The 21,078-nt window shown below is 43.9% G+C and overlaps 1 protein-coding gene across 1 annotated transcript; it reads left to right on the forward strand.

Moving 5' to 3' along the window:
* Nucleotides 1-3,687: 3,687 nt before the first annotated feature.
* Nucleotides 3,688-20,883, forward strand: LOC144601761 (hyaluronidase-1-like). Its single transcript, XM_078414145.1, is given in 5 exon segments — nucleotides 3,688-3,724; nucleotides 3,727-4,676; nucleotides 12,205-12,294; nucleotides 14,679-15,010; nucleotides 20,606-20,883. Coding segments are annotated over 4 exon segments (1,401 nt in total). The 3' UTR covers nucleotides 15,003-15,010; nucleotides 20,606-20,883.
* Nucleotides 20,884-21,078: the final 195 nt, after the last annotated feature.

The raw sequence follows: 21,078 nt of genomic DNA on the forward strand, positions 1-21,078 counted from the left end.
GTCCATGCCGACCATCAATCAGCCGTTCACACTAGTGATCCCACTTTTGCATCCAACATACTTGGGGCAATTTACAGAGGTCAATTAACCTATAAACCCGCGGGTCTTTGTGATGTGGGAGGAAACTGGAGCACCTGGAGAAACCCCACATGGTCACAGGGAGAGCGTGCAAACTGCACACAGGCAGCACCCCAGGTCAGAATCGAAACCGGGTCTCTGGCGCTATAAGGCAGCAATTCTACCTCTGCGCCACTGTGCCGCCCTGAATGTGAAATGTGTCACCTTCATCAAGTTGTCCAAAGACCTTATACTCCATTCACTACACATCACCGATTCCCCACCCCATCAAACAAAAATACATATGCCTTTTATTCAGTACCCAGCAGTAATTTCCCTGCCTTGCTATTTTGTGGATTTCATCACCAACATTTTGTTTGCAGTTGTTATTATCTTTGCACAACGGTACACCACCTTGAACACAAACATTGTAAAGTATCCAAAGAGTCTTTACAGGCGCATAATCAAACAAAAACGGGTTAAAACAATTTCAGAATTATTGAGTTGGGTGTGTATTCAAAATATTGGTTAACGATTTCACAGCATTTAAGAACTGTTAAAGGAGGATATCTAATAAATCAGGAAACAGTCAGGAAATAGCTCGTGACACTGTTATGTTGAACACCAAAGCTGTTTGAATGGTCAACAGTTTAACAGAGGGCCAGCAACTGTAGGGTTTATCTACAAAACTTTTGCCACACTGTACCACGGGCTGCAAAGCATTTCAGGGTGTGATGTATAAATGTAACTTCATCAGTTAGTTTTCTCTGGTATTTCTATCATAGGACACAGAAACGCTATTGGTGAGTAATATATTTGTTTTTATACTGAAGTACTTTGAAGACTACGCTTTTTTCTCCAAAATCAATAGAATGACATAATGTATAATTTGACTTGAAATGTCCTAACATTTGTCAAAAACCATGCAAATATACTTAGAAAAATGGAGCACACCCATAAAATGAACGAGAGTGTTATCTTGAAGTTTTGTGTGTTAATGTTTCCATTCTGAGCGCTACATTTGTCGTGGCTGCCAAAGCAATTTTACATTATTTCTGCATTTATTTGCCGTTGAGATAAAACTGTCAACCTTGCGTCTGATGAATCTTTTGGAAAAGTTGCTGCACTTCTGCTGCTGGGACATCATGTCGCCAACATATAAATCATTGGCGAGATCACGCTTGGAATATTGCACACCGTTCTGAGCGCTCAGCTACAGAAAGGATGTCCTGAAGCAGGAAAAAGTGCAGAAAAGATTTGTGGAGGACTGGATGGTTTGAGATGACTGAAGACTGTGTAGGCTGGGACTTGTTTCCCTGGAGCATAGGGGACTGAGGGGGTAACATTATATATAGAGATATATAAAAAATCACAAGGACCATAAATAAGCTGCTTAGCCACAGTCTTTTCTCCAGAGTAGGGAAGTCTGAAAAACTAGAGGGCATAGATTCAAGGTTAGAGGGGAAAGATTTTAAAAGGGCTTGAGAAGCAACGTTTTCACACAGAGGGTGTGGGCTTTTGGAACAAGCTTAAGAGGAAGCTGTAAGGGCAGATGCAAGTACAACATTTAAAAAACATTTGGACAGGTACATGGACTCGAAAATAGAGATAAATGGGAGTAGCTCTGATAGACATCTCAGATGAATTGGGCCGAAGGGGTGTTTCTGTGCAACTCAATGATTTTATGGCTCTAATATCCAAAAATGCCTTTACAATGTTGCCAGTTATATACAGACACGGTATATGATGCAATTAGAACCTAATTATTTCAAATATATTTTCTTTGCTATGGAGACCTGTTATCTTTCATTAAGAAATAAATTATGCGATTCCTGCTAATTAGGAACCAAACCAAGTAATTGAGAAATACTGTATGGGACCAGAGACCCTGGCTTGATCCTCATCTCGGGTGCTGTCTGTATGGAGTTTACACATTCTCCCTGTGACCGTGTGGGTTTCCTCCACATGCTTCGGTTTCCTCCCACATACCAAAAGGGTGAGCGGGTTTGTAGGTTAATTGGCCTCCGTAAAACTGCGTCTAGTGTGTAGGGAGTGGATGAGAAAGTGGGATAACATGGAACTAGTGTGAACAGACTTGGTGTATTGAAAGTCCTGTTTAAGTGCTGTGTTTCTAAACTTTTGCATTATCTCTAATATGTTAAGATCTTAGAAAGTTCTGGTGGATTGGAAGGCAACAAATGTAAAACTGCTAGTTAGGAAAGGAAGGCAAGAGAAAATGGACAAGTACAGTCAATTTGAAAACATTTATCCATAAAATTCTGGAATCCATTAGTAATGAATCATGAAGACAGATCCTTCAATCCACTGAGTCCACGCCAATCATCGATCACCCGTTCTCACTAGTTCTATGTTATCCCACTTTGGCATCCACTCCCTACACACTTAGGGCAATTTTACAGAGGCCAATTAACCTACAAACCCACATGTATTTTGTATGTGGGAGGAAACCGCAGCACTTGGAAGAACCCCATATGGTAACAGGAAGAACCTGCAAACTTCACACAAACAACACCCAAGATCAGGATAGAAACCAGGTCTCCAGTGCTATGAGGCAGCAACTCTACCAGTTGTGGCACTGTGTTGCCCCCAAACTGGTGAAAGGCTAGCAAGAGCAGTGCACCGAAGGATCTATGAGAGTTGAATCATGAGGTGTAGTGTACAAGTACAACCAAATAGGAAAGCAAATGGTATTTTGGCCTTTTTTTGCAAGGAAATTGGATTGTAAGATTGAGTATATCATTCAGTGAATGCTCTGTGGGTTGGTGAGATCATGTCTGTAATATTGCGTGCAATTTTGATCATTCTGCTCAATCAACCATATACTTTGTTGGAGGTGTTTTGGCACAGAACCTTATGTTAACTCCTGGGAGAGTGTCTCAAGTGAAGGGACTGAATTGGATGTTAAAGTTTAGAATGAGGAGGATTTATCTCATGAAACATGATTTTAATATCAATTGACTCGGGAGATGTGCTGACAAGCTGTTTTCTCTTGCTGGAGAAATGGATTCATCAAAGGTGTTGGCCATTGGAACCAAAGAGGAGAGATATCTTCACACAAGAAGTTGCAAATATATTCTCTATATAATATAATTTTCCACCTTGGAATGTTGTAGATATTTATGTGTTGATTATATTCAAGGATCAGAGCTATAGACTTTTGAATATTGATTGAATCAAGGGATATGGGATCCATCAGAAAGTAGACTGAGAGACAGAACACCGGCCACAATCTTACTGAATGACAGAGTAGATACAAGAATTAACTTGGTCCATTCTGGCTTCTGATCTTATGTTCTTTATGATCAAGAGAGTGAGATTACTTGGATTAGAATTTCTTCAGTTTCGAATATGTTTATTTTAGTTCATATATGCGTGGCAAATGTTTACACAAGGGGTGGTGGGGTGCCTAGAAAGTGCTGCCAGGGGTGGTGGTTGAAGCAGATATGATAGTGGCATTGAAGAGGTTTTTGGATAGGCATGTGGATGTGGATGATGTGCAGGCAGATAGGAGTTGGTGTTGGTATCATGTTTGGCACTGACATTGTGGGCTGAAGGGCCTATTTCTGTGCTGTGCTGCTGCTCTATGTTCTATGTTCTATGTCCTACAGAATGATCGAGTCAGGAAGAGCTCACCTGCTACTGAAGACAGAGCCGTAGTCATGGTATCGAGTCTTGCTCTACTCGCGTGCACTTTGTTTTTCCCCTCTACACATCCAACCATAATCTGGGGAGAAGCACCCAGGCCAGCAGCAGCAGCAGCCTCACCAATAGTCAACAACAAGCCCTTTATTGTGGTGTGGAACACACCTTCTGCTGGCTGTCAAACTAAGTTTGATGTCGACTTGAATCTGAATGTTTTTGATATTGTTGAAAATCAAGATGAGAGTTTTTGGGGGGGAAATATCACCATATTCTATAAGATGAAACTGGGTCGTTACCCATTCTATACTAAGGATCTGACTTCAGTGAATGGCGGTCTTGTCCAGACTGCCAGTCTGACTGAACACCTCAAAAAAGCTGCAGAAGACATCAACAATGCACTGGACGTGGACTTTAACGGTCTGGCCGTGATAGATTGGGAAGCGTGGCGACCACTTTGGGACCGTGACTGGGGATTCATGAAGATTTACAGGAAGAAATCCGAAGAACACGTGAGAAGCAAATACCCTTATTTGCCTGATAGCAAGGTTGTCCAGTTAGCCAAAGAGGAATTTGAAAATGCTGCAAAGAACTTTATGAGTGAAACACTAAAGCTAGGACACAAACTGAGACCCAAGGGTTTCTGGGGTTTCTATAAATTTCCAGACTGCTACAATTATTTTAAAGAGGACACATTAACCGAGTACACTGGTCACTGTAATCCACGGGATGTTCCTAGAAATAACCAGCTCTCGTGGCTCTGGAAAGCATCACGAACCCTATATCCCAGCATCTACATCAAAGAACAGCTGAAGTCCACAATGAATATTCAAAAGTTTGTGCACTACAAGATCAAGGAGGCCCTCCGTGTTTCTGCCTTGAATCAAGCCAGTGAATCCTTGCCTGTTTTGGCCTATGCCAAATATGCATATATAGCTTCGCTCGACTTCCTTACAGAGGTAAGTAAGACAAATAATCCCAAAGTAAGTGAAATGCCCTTCAGTAAAGTGATGCGTGACTGCAGATTTAGTGGCTGAAATTCCAATCTTGTTCTTAGCCTTGTGAGTATTTTGGGTACCTCCTTCTGTTTTGGGAAGATTAGGAACATAAGAAATAGGAACAGGATTCAGCCAAAAGAAGACAAAGTGCTGGAGTAACTCAGCAGGTCAGGCAGCATGTCTGGAGTACATGGATAGGTGATGTTTCGGGTCGAGACCCCACTTCAGACGTAGTCCCCCACAATACCTCCCCGAGCCTCCTTCTGCACCCCTCTGACACCAGCCCTCATCTCCGACGTGTTTTCACCATCCCCCCGACCTCTCTCTTCCCGATGCAAAATGGTCTGTCTTCAACCGAGGCCTTGCCCTTGTACACTTCCAACCCTCACCGAGTTCCGAGCCTGCCATGATGTAGAGATTTTCCTCTGTCACATTTACTCTAGAGATGCTGCCTGACCTGCTAAGTTACTCCAGCACTTTGTGTCCTTTTGTGTATCAATCAGCACCTGCAGTTCTTTGATTCTACACAAGATTAGGCCTGTCACAGGATCAGTCCCTTGAACCTGCTCCACCATTCAGCAGGATCAGGCTGAATCAACACCTCTCTTCCCAAGCTCAAGATGAGGAGAAACAAAGATGACAACAAATCAAAATCCTCCTTGTTTACACTGGACTGCAGGAAAACATCTGGGATTGGCCAGCTTCATTTTAAATGGAGTCCTGAATCTGGGATTCCTTCCCTAAATCACTTTACATCAGCTTTTGGTTACCTATCCTAATATTTCCTGTAGAAACAAAAAACTGCATATGCTGGTTTACTAGAGAGGACACAAAGTACTGGAGTAACTCAGCGGGTCAGGCAGCATCTCTGGAGAACATGGATGGGGAATATTTCGGATTGGGGTCACTCTTCAGACTGGACAAAAAGGTTCAGGACCCTTCTCTAATCCAGTCTGGGGAAGGGTCCCGACCTGAAACATCACCGATCCATGTTCTCCAGAGATGCTGCCTGACCCACTGAACGACTCAAACAGTTTGTGTCTTCTAATAGTACCTGTGTACTTTGTGTCCGATTTTGGTTTGATAACTGCTGTGACACATTACTGGGTGGCACAATGGCACAGCAGTAGAGTTGCTGCCTTACAGCGCCAGAGACCAAGGTGCAATCCTGGCTACTGGTACTGTCCATATGGAGTTTGTACGTTCTCTCTGTGACTGCGTGGGATTTATCTGGGTGCTCTGGTCTCCTCCCACATTCCAAAGACAGGCAGTTCGTAGTGTTAATTGCTGTGTGTAAAGGCAGTTTAAAAATAGCGCCAAGAGTCCGTTTGTAGTCAGTCAGAAAAGTGAATAACTCCAAGTTTGTCAGGAAAGGCAGAATAGAAGTGAGTACCTGGATTGGTTGATCAATTAAATTAGAGGTTTGGTAAATTGGCCAATTAAGTAATTTAGTGACTGATATAAGCAAGACTTGCACAAAGGGTGCAGCCCTGTCGAGGGAAGTGCCCTGTGAGAAAAGTGCGAGTCTTTGGCTGCGAGTCTTCGCTGAGGTGAGGAGGTTACGCTTAGTTTTTACGCCTGAATTTTTTTTGACTTCTCTGAAGTAATGGCGGACAAGTTGGTGCAGTGTGTTTCCTGCAGGATGTGGGAAGGTAGGGACACCGCTGGAGCTTCTGGGAGCTACACCTGCAAGAACTGTGTCCCGGTGCGGCTCCTGAATGGACGTGTGGCGGAGTTGGAAAGGCAGCTGGAAGACCTCAGGGCCACCCGGGAATGCGAGAGTTTCCTGGACAGGACCTACTGTGAGGCTGTCATGCCAAGGGTCCAGGTCGAGCGAAGGTGGGAGACCGTTTCAGGGGGGAGCGAACGTGGACTACAGGAGACCCCGGTGGCTGTGCCTATTGCAAACAGGTACACCCTCTTGGGAGCTGTTGGGGCAGAAGACGCTTCCAGTCCGAGCAGCGGACAGGTCGGTGGCTCTAATCCAGGCAAGGAAACTCGACCGGGGAGACCGAAGTCTGGAAGAGCCATAGTAGTGGGTGACTCCATTGTCCGAGGTACGGACAGTAGATTCTGTGGCGACAGGCGGGACTCGAGGATGGTCTGTTGCCTCCCTGGTGCCAGGGTTCAAGACATCACGGGGCGGCTTCAGAACATCCTAGCGAGGGAAGGCGATCAACCGGAAGTAGTTGTGCACGTGGGCACGAACGACGTCGGGAGGAAGAGGAAGGAGGTACTGCAACGTGGGTTTAGAGAGTCGGGAAGAAGACTGAGAAGTAGGACATCGAAGGTGGTTGTCTCTGGACTGCTACCTGTGCCTCGTGCTAGTGAGGGCAGGAATAGAGAGATCGGGGATATGAATGTATGGCTGAGGGGCTGGTGCAGGGATTTAGATTTCTAGACAACTGGGATCTCTTCTGGGGTAGGGGTGACCTGTACAAAAGGGACGGGTTACACCTTAACAGCAGGGGGGCCAACATTCTGGCAGGTAGGTTTGCTAGTGCTATAAGTGTGGCTTTAAACTAAGTAGTGGGGGGGAGGGGTTGACAAACTGGGAATATGGAGATGGAGTTAAAGGGGGAGCAAATACAGGAGAAATTGCAAAGGACTCTCGAATGAATGGGGAGGGAAGTTCTAGAAGGGATAAGAGAGTAAGGTCAGGGCCAATTGTGACCGGTGTGAGAGGGGAGGTGAATACGGAAATAAAAGTGTTGTATTTAAATGCGCGAAGGAGCCAGCGCTGCCGTCGCAGCTGCGGCTTGCCTGCAGTCCGTCTGTCTTTTGTGTTTTTTGTTGTTTTGTATGAATTGTAGTTTTAATATGGTGTAGTGTTTGTATGTTACGTTTGGGGGGGTGGGAGGGAACGGGAACTGTAACATTGTCTCTCCCGAACGGAGACGCGACCTTTGTTTCTGTGTCGTGTCTCCGTTCCCGCTGCGGCCTACCAGCGGCCATGCACCTGGGACCACCTAGGCTCTGGTTCGCAGTGCCCGCGGCCCGGACTCACCACCTGCGGCGCTGGCCGCCTGCGGATGCTGCGGGAACGGCTGCGACTCGTCTCCGGAAGCTCCGGCGCGGGCCGCGTGGATGTCGGAAGCCCGCAGGCCCCTGTATGGGGGCCGACATCGGGAGCTCCGGCAGAGGCAGCGTGTTCGCCCGCCCCGAATCGCGGGGCTTGGGTCGGCCCACAGCGGACCTTTCATCGTCCGGAGCGGCCTGGAATAGGCCGCGGGATTTTCACCGCCCAGCGGGGGCTTCAATGTCGGGAGCCCCGACCGCCCCGACGTGGCAACTTCAACAGCCTGACTGCAGGAGAAGACGACAGGGAAAGAGAAAAGACATTGTGGCCTTCCATCACAGTGAAGAGGGACTGGAGGAGACTCACTGTGATGGATGTTTCTTTTTGTTTGGTGTTAGTTTGTGATTGTATGTGTTATTGCATTTTTATTGATTATTCTTATTGGTCTTATTGTTCAACTGCGGGTAATGTTTCATTTCACTACACATTTATGTGTATGTGACAAATAAACGACTATTGACTATAAGAAATAAAGTGGATGAGCTTGAGGCTCAGTTAGACATTGGCAATTATGAAGTTGTGGGAATCACTGAGACATGGCTACAAGAGGACCAGGGCTGGGAACTGAATATTCAGGGATACACAACATATAGAAAAGACAGACAGGTGGGGAGAGGGGGTGGGGTCGCTCTGTTGGTGAGGAATGATATTCACTCCGTTGCAAGGGGTGACATAGAATCAGGAAATGTAGAATCAGTATGGGTAGAAATGAGGAATTGTAAGGGTTAAAAGACCCTAATGGGAGTTATCTACAGGCCCCCAAATCAGTAGCCTCGACTTAGGATGCAAGTTGAATGAGGAGCTAAAATTGGCATGTCGCAAATGTAATGCTACGGTGGTTATGGGAGATTTCAACATGCAGGTAGACTGGGGAAAATCAGGTTGGTAATGGACCCCAGGAAAGAGTGTTTGTGGAGTGTCTCCGAGATGGATTCTTAGAACAGCTTGTACTGGAGCCTACTAGGGAGAAGGCAATTCTGGATTTAGTGTTGTGTAATGAACCTGATCTGATAAGGGGACTCGAGGTAAAAGAGTCATTAGGATGCAGTGATCACAATATGATAAGTTTTACTCTACAAATTGAGAGGGAGAAGGGTAAATCGGAAGTGTCAGTATTACAGTATAGCAAAGGGGATTACAGAGGCATGAGGCAGGAGCTGGCCAGAATTGACTGGAAGGAGGCCCTTACAGGGAAGACGGTGGAACAGCAATGGCAGGTATTCCTGGGAATAATGCAGAAGTTGCAGGATCAATTTATCCCAAAGAGGAGGAAAGATTCCAAGGGGAGTAATCAGTACACCGTGCCTGTTTTTTCCCCATATCCCATGATTCTATTCGCCCCAAGAGCTAAATCTAACTCTCTCTTGAAAACATTCCATGAATTGGCCTCCACTGCCTTCTATGGCAGATAATTCCAGATTCGCAGCTCTCTGGGTGAAGAGGTGTTTCCTCATCTCAGTCCTAAATGGCCTTCCCTTTATTCTTAAACTGTGACCCCTGGTTCTGGACTCCCCCAACATCGGGAACATTTTTCCTGCATCTAGCCTGTCCAATCCTTTAAGAATTCTTTATGTTTCTATAAGATCCCCTCTCATCCTAAATTCCAGTGAATACAAGCCCAGTCGACCCATTCTTTCATCATATGTCAGTCCCACCATCCCGGGAATTAACCTGGTGAACCTACGCTGCACTCCCTCAATAGCAATAATGTCCTTCCTCAAATTAGGAGACCAAAACTGCACACAATACTCCAGGTGTGGTCTCACCAGGGCCCTGTACAACTGCAGTAGGACCTCCTTGCTCCTAAACACAAATCATCTCGCAATGAGGGCCAACATGCCATTAGCTTTCTTCACCTGCATGCTTACTTTCAGTGACTGATTTACAAGCCCACCCAGGTCTTGTTGCACCTCCCCTTTTCCTAATCTGACACCATTCAGATAATAAACTTCCTTCCTGTTTTTGCCACCAATGTGGATAATCTCACATTTATCCACATTATACTGCATCTGCCATGCATCTGCCCACTCAGCCGACCTATCCATGTCACCCTGCAGCCTCATAGCATCCTCATTGCAGCTCACACTGCCACTCAGCTTTATGTCATCTGCAAACTTGGAGATGTCACATTTAATTCCCTCATCTAAATTGTTAATATATATTGTAAATAACTGGGGTCCCAGCACTGAGCCTTGCGGCACCCCACTAGAATGGCGGCCTGCCATACTGAAAAGGACCCATTAATTCCTACTCTTTGCTTCCTGTCTGCCAACCAGTTCTCTATCCATGTCAATACCCTACCCCCAATACCATGTGCACTAATTTTGCACACTAATCTCTTGTGTGGGACCTTGTCAAAGGCTTTTTGAAAGTCCAGATACACCACATCCACTGGCTCTCCCTTATCCATTCTACTTGTTACATCCTCAAAAAATTCCAGGATTAGTCAAGTATGATTTCCTCATCATAAATCCATGCTGACTTTGACCAATCCTGTCACTGCTTTCCAAATGCGCTGCTATAACATTTTTAACAATCGACTCAGGCATCTTCCCCACTACCAATGTAAGGCTAACTGGTCTATAATTCCCCATTTTCTCTCTCCCTCCTTTCTTAAAAAGTGGTGTTATATTGGCTACCCTCCAGTCCACAGGAACTGATCCAGAATATTGGAAAATGATCACCAATGCATCCATGATTTTTAGGGCCACCTCCTTGAGTACTCTGGGATGGAGACCATCAGGCCCTGGGGATTTATCTGCCTTCAGTCCCAACAGTTTACCTAACACCATTTCCTGACTAATGTGGATTCCCTTCAGTTCCTCCCTCCCACTAGATCCTCGGTCCTCTAGTATTTCTGGGAGATTGTTTGTGTCTTCCTTCGTGAAGACAGAACCAAAGAGCTCGTTTAACTGTTCTGCCATTTCATTGTTTCCCATTATAAATTCATCTCTCTGATTGTAAGGGACCTACATTTCTTTTCACTAATCTTTTCCTTTTAACATATCTAAAGAAGCTTTTAGAGTCAGTTTTTTATATTCCCCGCAAGCTTTCTTTCATGCTCTTTTTTCCCTCCTCTTAATTAACCCCTTTGTTCTCTGTTGAGTTCTAAATTTCTCCCATTCCTCCGGTTTGCTGCTTCCTCTGGCCAATTTATTTGCCCTTTCCTTGGATATAACACTCTCGTTGATTTCCCTCGTTAGCCATGATTGGGTTGCCTTCCCCGTTTAACTTTTTCGCCAGACGGGGATGAACAATTTTTGGAGTTCATCCATGCGTTCTTTAAATAATGTGTCTATTATTCAAAAATAAACTGCAAGTGGGCATTCTGTGTGAAAGCTCCTTGGAGACAAAACAGAAGCACGTAAACTTGAGCTGCTTTGCATCATCTGCTGTCGTGTTCAAGATCGTTGATAAGCACCAGAGAATGTCTCCATTTTGTTGACTTTTGCTGTTTTAGTTTAGTTTAGAGATACAGCGCAGAAACAGGCCCTATGGCCCATCGAGTCTGCACCGACCAGCGATCCCAACACATTAACACTATCACACACACACACTAGGGACAATTTATACATACCAAGCCAATTAACCCACAAACCTATACGTCTTTGGAGTGTGTGAGGGAACCGAAAATCTCAGAGAAAACCCACGCGGTCACGGGGAGAACGTACAAACTCCGTACAGACAGCACCCGTACTGACCCGGGATCGAATCAGGGTCTTTCGCGCTGCAAGCGTTGTAACGCAGTAACTCTACCGCTATGCTACCATGCTTTCCTAATGCCGTGCTGTGCCGCCTTTGTAAGATGCTGTAAGTGACTCTGCAACGAATTTGAGATATAGGTTTAAGATAAGGAAAAGGAGGTTCAAGGTGAATCTGAGGAAGAATGTTTTTCCCCTAGAAGGTGATAGGAATCCAGAACGTACTGCCTGAGTGAATGATGGAGGCAGATTCTGTCACAACATTTAAGCAATATCTAGATCCGCACTTGAATTGCCAAAGGATAGAAGGCCAGTGAATGGGCCAAGCCCGGTGAATGGGAATTGTGTAGATAGATATCTGATGATCAATGTGTAGGAAGGAACAGAAGGTGCTGGTTTACACCGAAGATAGACACAAAATGCTGGAGTAACTCAGCGGGGCAGGCAGCATCTCTGGAGAGAAGGAATGGGTGACGTTTCGGGTCGAGACCATTCTTCAGATTCAGACTTCACCCATTTCTTCTATCCAGAGATACTGCCTGTTTGAGTTGCTCCAGCATTTTGTGTCTATCTGACAATTAACATGGTCAAGGAGGACCCAAGGGCCTATTTCTGTCCTGTATGACTTCACAACCTTGAGAAAGGCTTGAATGTAATGTTTCAAGGAATATATGATGTATAATTAGTATCTTTGTGTTTCTTCTTCCAGATGGACTTGATACACACCATTGGGGAGTGCGCAGCAATGGGCACCTCGGGCGTGGTTCTGTGGGGGGACATGAAGATTGTACACGGCATGGTAGGTATTTCAATCTCATGGGTAAAGACAAATTCGATACGATACGATAGAATTTTATTTATCCCAGGAGGAAAATTGATCTGCCAACAGTCATAAAAACACAAAATACATTAAACATGAAATTAAAGTGACGAGTGGAATGGATTGGAGATGTGCAAAGATTTGGGGGGGGGGGGGGGGGTGTGGGGGGAAGGGGAGTCAGTCTCAGTCTAAGTCTACCCCATGACAGAAGGGGGAGATGTACAGTTCAAGCTGATGGTCCAACTGTTTTGATACAGAGGAGCTCAATAAAAGTGAATGATTCATATTTTAATGACAACATGGTGTTTAGCAACCATGACTTGAAACAGCATCTATCCATGTACTCCAAAGATGCTGCCTGACCAGCTGAGTTACTCCAGCACTTTGTGCTTCTTTTGTAAACCAGTATCTGTAGTTCCTTGTGTCTCCATGCCTTGAATGTCGGACTAACAACATCTTGAGTTCAAAAGTCAAATAATTATATTTCATTTGCTGAAGCCTGCTTTTCAAGTAATGATTTCTGAGCCTAGCTCATCACTTTGAATGCTTCATATGAAGCAAGAGGGCATTCCCAACGAGAAGGCATTTTGAAATCGTTCTACTTTTGGATGATATCCAGCTCCTCATCTCCACCAAGTCAATCTCCACCACCACACACTCTACACTGACAAACTGCATCACTGAAATAAAATCTTGGCTTCAATCAAATTTCCTCAAACTCAACTGCAACAAATCCGAAATCATCATCATTGGTCCAAAAACGCTCACCAAATCCACCCAAAACTTCATCCTCAATATTGATGGTCTCCCAGTATCCACCTCCCCTCACATCCGGAATCTTGGAATCATCTTTGATCAAACCCTCTCCTTCGACAAACACATCAAACACATCACCAAGACAGCCTTCTTCCACCTCAAAAACATCGCCCGTCTCCGTCCATCCCTCTCCTCCACAGCTGCAGAAACCCTCATCCACGCCTTCATCACCTCCCGTCTGGACTACTGCAACAGCCTCCTCTATGGCTCACCCTCAAAAATCATCAGTAAACTTCAATACATTCAAAACTCCGCTGCCCGTCTACTCACCCACTCCCCGATCCGTGACCATATCACCCCTGTCCTTTACAAGCTCCACTGGCTCCCCATCCCCCAGAAAATCCAGTACAAAATCCTCCTCATGACCTACAAAGCCCTCCATAACCTGCCCCCATCCTACCTGACTGACCTCCTCCACAGATACACTCCCACCTCCACCCTCCGCTCTGCTGCTGCCAACCCCCTGTCCCCCCCATCCGGACCAAACTCAGATCCTGGGGGGACAGGGCTTTCTCCATCGCTGCTCCCACCCTCTGGAACTCACTACCCCAAACCGTCAGAGACTCCTCCTCACTCACCACATTCAAAACATCACTGAAGTCTCACCTGTTCAGCACTGCCTTCAACCACTGACCGTCACCTCACCTTCTGTCTCCTTTTTCTGTTTGTTTACTTATTTATCTATTTATTTTCTTCTCTATGTTCTAGTAATCCCTGTAAAGCGTCTTTGAGTGTTTGAAAAGCGCTATATAAATGTAATGCATTATTATTATTATTATTATTATTACTTTTACCATTAACAGAAGCCAAGATATCAGTAGTTCAGTAAGATAACATTCCAGAAAGCCTGTTGAATATTCTGTGCACCTATTCTAGGTGAAAAACATTCTTCCTCAGATTTCTGTTGAACCTCCTCTTCTTTATCTTAAACCTATGTCTCTTTGTGGTGTAATTTACAGCATCATACAAAACATCAAAAGCGATCAAGAAGGCACCTCACTGAGCATTTCGGGGTGGGCAATTAAATGTGGGCACAGCCCATGAAGCCTACACCTCTTGCATGAATAGGAAATGTCAGAGAGATGCACACTCCAAAAATGGTGACAAACAAACTGTGGCTTTGAGCTACATTCGGTACCCCACAAGGAACTAACCATATGACTTATTAGAAGTTTTTTTTGTCTACAATGGTTGAAATCTAGCTTAGGTTGTCCACTGGGAACTCCTCAACATGGAGTAAGAAACTAGATAGAAATATAGAAACAGAAAATAGGTGCAGGAGTAGGCCATTCGGCCCTTCGAGCCAGCGATGCCATTCAATATGATCATGGCTGATCATCCAAAATCAGTACCCCGTTCTGGCTTTTTCCCCATATCCCTTGATTCCTTTAGCCCTAAGAGCTAAATCTAACTCCATGTAACACCATGGCTAAATCCATTGGGCATTCTCCAAAAATCACATTTTTTTCTGGAAAATAGGAAGTGTTAAATTGGTGGTTAAATATTTTAATGCAGGTTTCTACCTGTGCTTTGTGCTTTTCTGTTAGGAGCGTTGTGAGGCACTGAAAGATTACATTGACCAGAAGCTTGGAAGATATGTTCTGAATACCACCACAGCTGCCATGTTGTGTAGCCAAACCATGTGCAGCGGCCATGGACGATGTGTGCGGCAAGACCCTGAATCCCAAACCTATCTGCATCTCAATCCCAGGAACTTTGAAATCATCTCCGTACTTACATCCTCCGGCTCTGCATTAGCAGCTCGTGGAGCCTTGCTTTCTGAAGATGTGCAGAGCATGAGGGAGCAGTTCATCTGCAATTGCTACAAGGGGTGGACAGGATCCCATTGCCAGGATGAATCGTTATTTTAGAGTGCAAAGTCAGTCATTTTTCCTTTTGACTTTTAGATTTTAGACTTTAGAGAAACAGCTAGAAAGAGGCCCTTCGGCCACTGAGTCTGCGCCTACTGACGATCACCCTGTACACTAGTTCTATCCTACACACTAGGGACAATTCACAGAAGCCAATTAACTTACAAACCTGCATGTCTTTGGAACGTGGGAGGAAACCAGAGAACCCGGAGAAAACCCACATGGTCACAGGGAGAATGTACAAACTCTGTACAGACAGGATCCTTGGTCAGGATTGAACCTGGGTCTCTGGCCCTGTACAGCAACAACTCTACTGCTGCGCCACTGTGCCACCCCTATCTTCACTTTTTGTTTGACTCCTGAAAATAGAAACTCACATTTACAACTTTTAAGTGCCATATGTTTTTATCGTTGTCAGTACATATTTTGTTAGTCAGGGTCAGTCATCAGACCTAATGGAAGTACCTCAGCATCACAGTCAATTTGTAGACATTTATCGCAATGTTGCTGCCAATCTACCTCTGTGAAACCACACACTTTCTGAATGAGCAGAACCCATTGATCGCACTTCCAGAGAACATTATATATGACCTATCTATAAGGCCTGCTTTTTAAAGATATGTATTACAAACGATTTGCGATGCAACTTTCATATTGTCTGGGGGGAAAAGAGAAAAGAAACAGTTACTAAAACAGTTTCTCAAGTGATGGGTGGGCCCTGTATCTTATTCTGTGGTTATGGAGGTTGGCTTGGAGTAATTTAAACTGGTAAAATTCACTTAGTTCAGTTAAGAGATACAATGTGGAAACAGGCCCTCCCAGCGATCACCCGTACACTAGTTGTATCCTACCCCTATGGAACATTTACAGTGGTCAATTAACCCACATGCCTTTTGAATGTGGGAGGAAACCGGAGCACCCGGAGGAAACCAACACGATCACAGGGAGAACGTCCAAACTCCGACACAGACTGGACCCGTAGTCAGGATCGAACATGGGCCTCTGGTGTTGGAATGCTGGAACTTGACCACCGCACCACTGTCCAGCCTTTGTTTTGCATGTGAGGGAAATAGAAGCAAATATCTTTGCTTTTATCAAAATCTTTCATTGTGCCTTCAGTGTGGAAAGTTAGCCAGCAAAACTATTGCGGGTTGTTGACTTATACTTTTACCACTGTAGTGGTTGCATGATCCGCTGAGTTGCTCCAGTTCTATTTTTGTTCTATATTCCTGCATCTGCAGTCCCTTTTGTCTTAAAACTCCTGTCTTGCTAATTTGTAGTATTCATTCTTTGGGTTAGCATATCTATGCCAAGATCAGTGTGATCTTTCCGCATGGGTCTTTTGCCCTCAACTTTCCTGCTGTGAATTGCCACCCATAACCACACAAACATACGCTCAGTCTTAAATCTGAGATGCTGGCCAGTGCTTCCCAGTAGCTAGGCTCTGTTGCAAGAAAGTGTTTTACAATTTCAAGAGAGTTAAGAGTGTTTTACTATCATACGTACTGAAACGGAACAATGAAATTCTTACTTGCAACAGCACAACTGGTTTGTAAACATAGGACTCAATAAATTACATAATAAACAAACATTTAAAAAAAGTTAAATTTTAAAAAACAATATAGTGCAAAAAACAAAATAAAGCCCAAAGCCCCTTGGAGAAAAAGGCAGTTCGTAGTTCGGCGTTTAGTTGGAGTTCATAGTGATCAATAGCCTGATGTTTGTTGGGAAGAAGCGGTTCCTGATCCTGGATGTTACGGTTTTCAGGCTCCTCTACCCTCTTCCTGATGGCAAAAGTGAAATGAGAGTGTGGCCAGAGTGCTGTGTGTCATTGGCGATGCCGGCTGCCTTTTTGTGACCGTGCTTCCTCTACTTATAAATTTTGGTTTATGACTTTCAGCCAGTTCAGTATGTAACACTGATCAGTCTGAAGAAGGGTTTGGACCTGAAACGTCACCTCTGCATGTTCTCCAGGGATGCTGCCTGACCCGCTGAGTTACTCCAGCATTTTGTGTCTTTCCTCCACAAATATTTACAAAATGTGCTAAATATTTTGCCACAACCACCCTTTCAGGGAGACAGCTTCCAGCTTTAAGTGTCCTTTAAGTGTATTGAAAGTTTCTTCAATTCTCCACTAACCCTTCTAACTTTTACAGCTAATAATTATTGACTTCATGATATGGGAAATTGGTCCTTGCAGAGTACTGTATTTGCCCCCTCATTGTAGGACATGCGTCAATTGAATCTCCCCTCAGACCCCTATGTTACAACAAAACAACTTCATCTTACTGAACATTAGATTCACACAGCACGGAAACAAGCCCTTGGCCCAACATGCCCCATCTACACCAGTCCTGCCTGCCTGTGTTTGGCCCAAATCCTTCTAAACCTTTCCTTTCTATTTTCCATACTTGGTCATTGCTCGCAAATCTCCCCTGTACACGTTATGGTACTTTCACACCCTTTCTGTAATGTGGTAGTTAGAACTGTATACAGTACTCTATCTGTTATCTACATCTGTTTTACACAATCTTACTGTAATTGCTTTGTTCTTATGTGCTTTAGCTTGGTCATTAAAAAGAGATTGAAAAGCTGAAAGGGCTGAAGGTGGATAAGTCACCTGGGCCTGATGGACTGCACCCTTGGGTTCTGAAAGAGGTGGCTTTAGAGATTGTGGAGGCATTGATGGTGATATTTCAAGAATCACTTGAGTCAGGAGTAGTCCCAGATGATTGGATAATTGCCAATATTATAACGCTGCACAAAAAGGGATCAAGGTAGAATAGTGGGAACTATTGGCCGGTTAGTCTGATCGGTGGTTGGTAAGATTTTAGTGTCCATTATAAAGGATGAGGTTACAGAGTACTTAGAAGTTCACGATAAAATAGGCCGAAGTCAGCATGGCTTTGTGAAGGGGAGGTCTTGCTTGACAAATTTGCTGGATTTCTTTGAAGAAGTAAATAACAGGACAGACAAAGGAGAGTCAGTAGATGTTGTTAGATTTTCAGAAAGCCTTGGATAAGGTGCCACATGTTAGGCTGCTAAGGAAGATGAGAGCCCACGGTATCAAAGGGCAGATACTTGCACGGGTAGCAGATTGGCTGGAAGGCAGAAGAAAAAGAGTGGCGATAAAGGGGGCTTTTTCTGGTTGGCTGCCAGTGACTAGTGGAGTTCCGCAAGGGTTGATGCTGGTGCCGCTATTCCTCATGTTGAATATTAATGATTTGGATGAGGGGGATTGGCTTTGTGGCAAAATTTGCGGATGATATGAAAATAGATGGAGGGATAGGTAATGTAGAGAAAGCAGGGACTCTGCAGAAGGACTTGGACAGGTTGGAAGAGTGGGCAGAGAAGGTGCAGATAGAATATAGTGCAGCAAAGTGTGGAGTAATGCATTTTGGTAGTAGGAATAAAGGCGTAGACTATTTTCTAAATGGGGTAAGAATCCATAAATCGGAGATGCAAAGGGACTTGGGAGTGCTGGTGCAGGATTCCCAAAAAGTTAATCTGCAAGTCGAATCAGTAGTAAAGAAAGCAAACTCAATGCGAGCATTTATTTCAAGAGGGCTTGTACACAAAAACAGGGATGTAATGTTGAGACACTATAAGGCGCTGGTAAGGCCATATTTGGAATATTGTGAGCAATTTTGGGCACTATATCTGAGGAAGGGTGTGCTGGCTCTGGAGTTTACAGGAATGATCCTAGGAATGAGTAGGTTAACCTATGATGAGCATTTGTCAGCACTGGGCTTATACTCGCTGGAGTTTAGAAGAATGAGGGGGACCTCATTGAAACATACAGAATAGTGAAAGGCTTGGATAGAGTGAATGTGGAGAGGATGTTTCCACTAGTGGGAGATCTAGGACTAGAGGTCATAGCCTCAGAATTAAATGACCTTTTAGAAAGAAGATGAGGAGAAATTTCTTTAGTCAGAGGGTGGTGAATCTGTGGAATTCTTTGCCACAGAAGGCTGTAGAGGCTGTCATTGGATATTTTTAAGGCAGAGATAGATACATTCTTGATTAGTACAGGTGTCAGAGGTTATGGGGTGAAGGCAAAAGAATGGGGTTAAGAGGGTTAGACCAGTCACGATTGAATGGTGAAGTAGATGATGGGTCGAATGGCCTAATTCTATTCCTATCCCTTATGACCTTATGAAATATTCAATATCTTGACCACCTCAACTGCTTGTACATTTTCCTAAAAGGATCTTATGAATTTTTCTGGCACGAGGAACAAATAATGTTTTCAGAGTCTTCAGTCTGAAGAAAGGTCTCGACCCAAAACGTCACCCATTCCTTCTCTCCAGAGATGCTGCCTATCCCGCTGAGTTACTCCAGCATTTTTTGTCTATCTTTGATTTAAACGATCATCTGCAGTTCTTTCCTACACAAAGAATTTTCACAATCTGTTTTCCTAGTTACGCATTACAATAATGTAAAAGTACATTTTTAGGTTTCTTTAATTCACTGATTATCCTGATTTAAGAGGGATTGCACAGCTGAGTTCTTAGGTCATCATGGAATGCCATAAATGCTCTGGGTTTAAGGTTTAGTACAATCCTCTAGAAACCAGAGTCAGCAGTTGCTGCAGCTGGAGGTTACTCAGTAGGTCAAGGTTGTGGTCATGGTTTTCTACTTTACAGAATTTACTTTGGACTTTGCCTTGCAAAGATAAGGCAAAAGCCAGCATCGTCAGAAAGGCAATACCTTTGCGATGATTTGAACCATGTAAAAAAAAAGGATTATAGGATTGGTGGAATTGTGTGTGGCCTCTGGATATTCAAATATACACTTCACAAGGGAGGATACACCCTAGCGCCTACCTGTGCTGTAATTTACCCCATTAGACTTGTTGCCTTACATGGATGAACTAAGCACAGTGAGCCCTCCTAACAATCAACACTAAACCTCCAATGGGAACAAGAAGACTTCCAGAAGAAAGTCTCAATTAACTCCTGTGGAAGCTCATTGTCTCATTTTCCAATCACTGAAATTAGTTTTTGCCTTGAGCCTCTTTTGCGCCCATATGGAACATTGACAATATCTTAAAGATATTTAAATGGAGGCACTTATTAGTTCATCCTATTGCTTGTTATCAAATAATCTTTTAAATGTTTTAACTAGTTTACTTATCTGTTCCAATGTATCCAGTTCTATAGGGCAAGCTGTATTGCATTATTGTTCAATATTCAGTTATTCAATTACTTGCATTGGGCTGTAATTGTACTTGTGCAAAGGTCAACATGTTTGATGCATTAATGCAATGCAACATAAGAGATAGAAAAGTTGAGTAGCTTTGATTTCTCGATGCCCTAAGTTTCCAGTCTCATCATTGCTACTCATGGTTAGGTGCTAAGAAGATTTCAGATTGTTTGCTTGCTTCCAGTTAGACAATTTACAAATCAGTAAAAGGAATAAAATATCTTAAGTGAGAGGCTAAATACAAAAAACTTTAACAATAATGCATTACAATTATGTATTCCATGTATTCTGGATGATCAGTAGATTAAGTGGATCTTGGGACATGGTCCTGTTTAGAACATGGTTTTAAGGCAATAACAATGTCTTCCCCTGTAATCTTGACTTCTGATTTTATAAAGAGGTTTGACTAGCCCAAACCCGGGGTCCGATGGCCTGGCTCAGGGGAGCTGAGATCCCCCCCGATGTGGGAGCTTGATTGCCCCATCGTAGAGGGCCCGACCACCGGCTATGGGAGCCAAGATCCTCCTGTCAACATTAAGCTCGAGGTCCCCGACCGTGGAGAACAAAGAAGGGAAGGGATTGATTTTTTTTTCCACCTTCCATCACAGTGAGGAATGTGTTGGAATATGTTAAAATGTATTTTGTGTGTTTTGTTGGTTTTTATTGGTATGACTGTATGGCAAATCAAATTCCTCATATGTTGCAAAACATACTTGGCTAATAAAGTATGATTATGATTATGATAATGGTTCATGTGTCATACTTATTATTAAATATTCTAACTGGAGAAAAGAAAAGGTTTGTTTTTCATGGTACGAAAGGTACTATGTTTCTAAAGGCAAAGCTGATAACAGGCAAAGCCATGTGCAAT

Source organism: Rhinoraja longicauda, chromosome 17, assembly GCF_053455715.1.
Source record: "Rhinoraja longicauda isolate Sanriku21f chromosome 17, sRhiLon1.1, whole genome shotgun sequence".
Taxonomy (NCBI): Eukaryota; Metazoa; Chordata; class Chondrichthyes; order Rajiformes; family Arhynchobatidae; genus Rhinoraja; species Rhinoraja longicauda.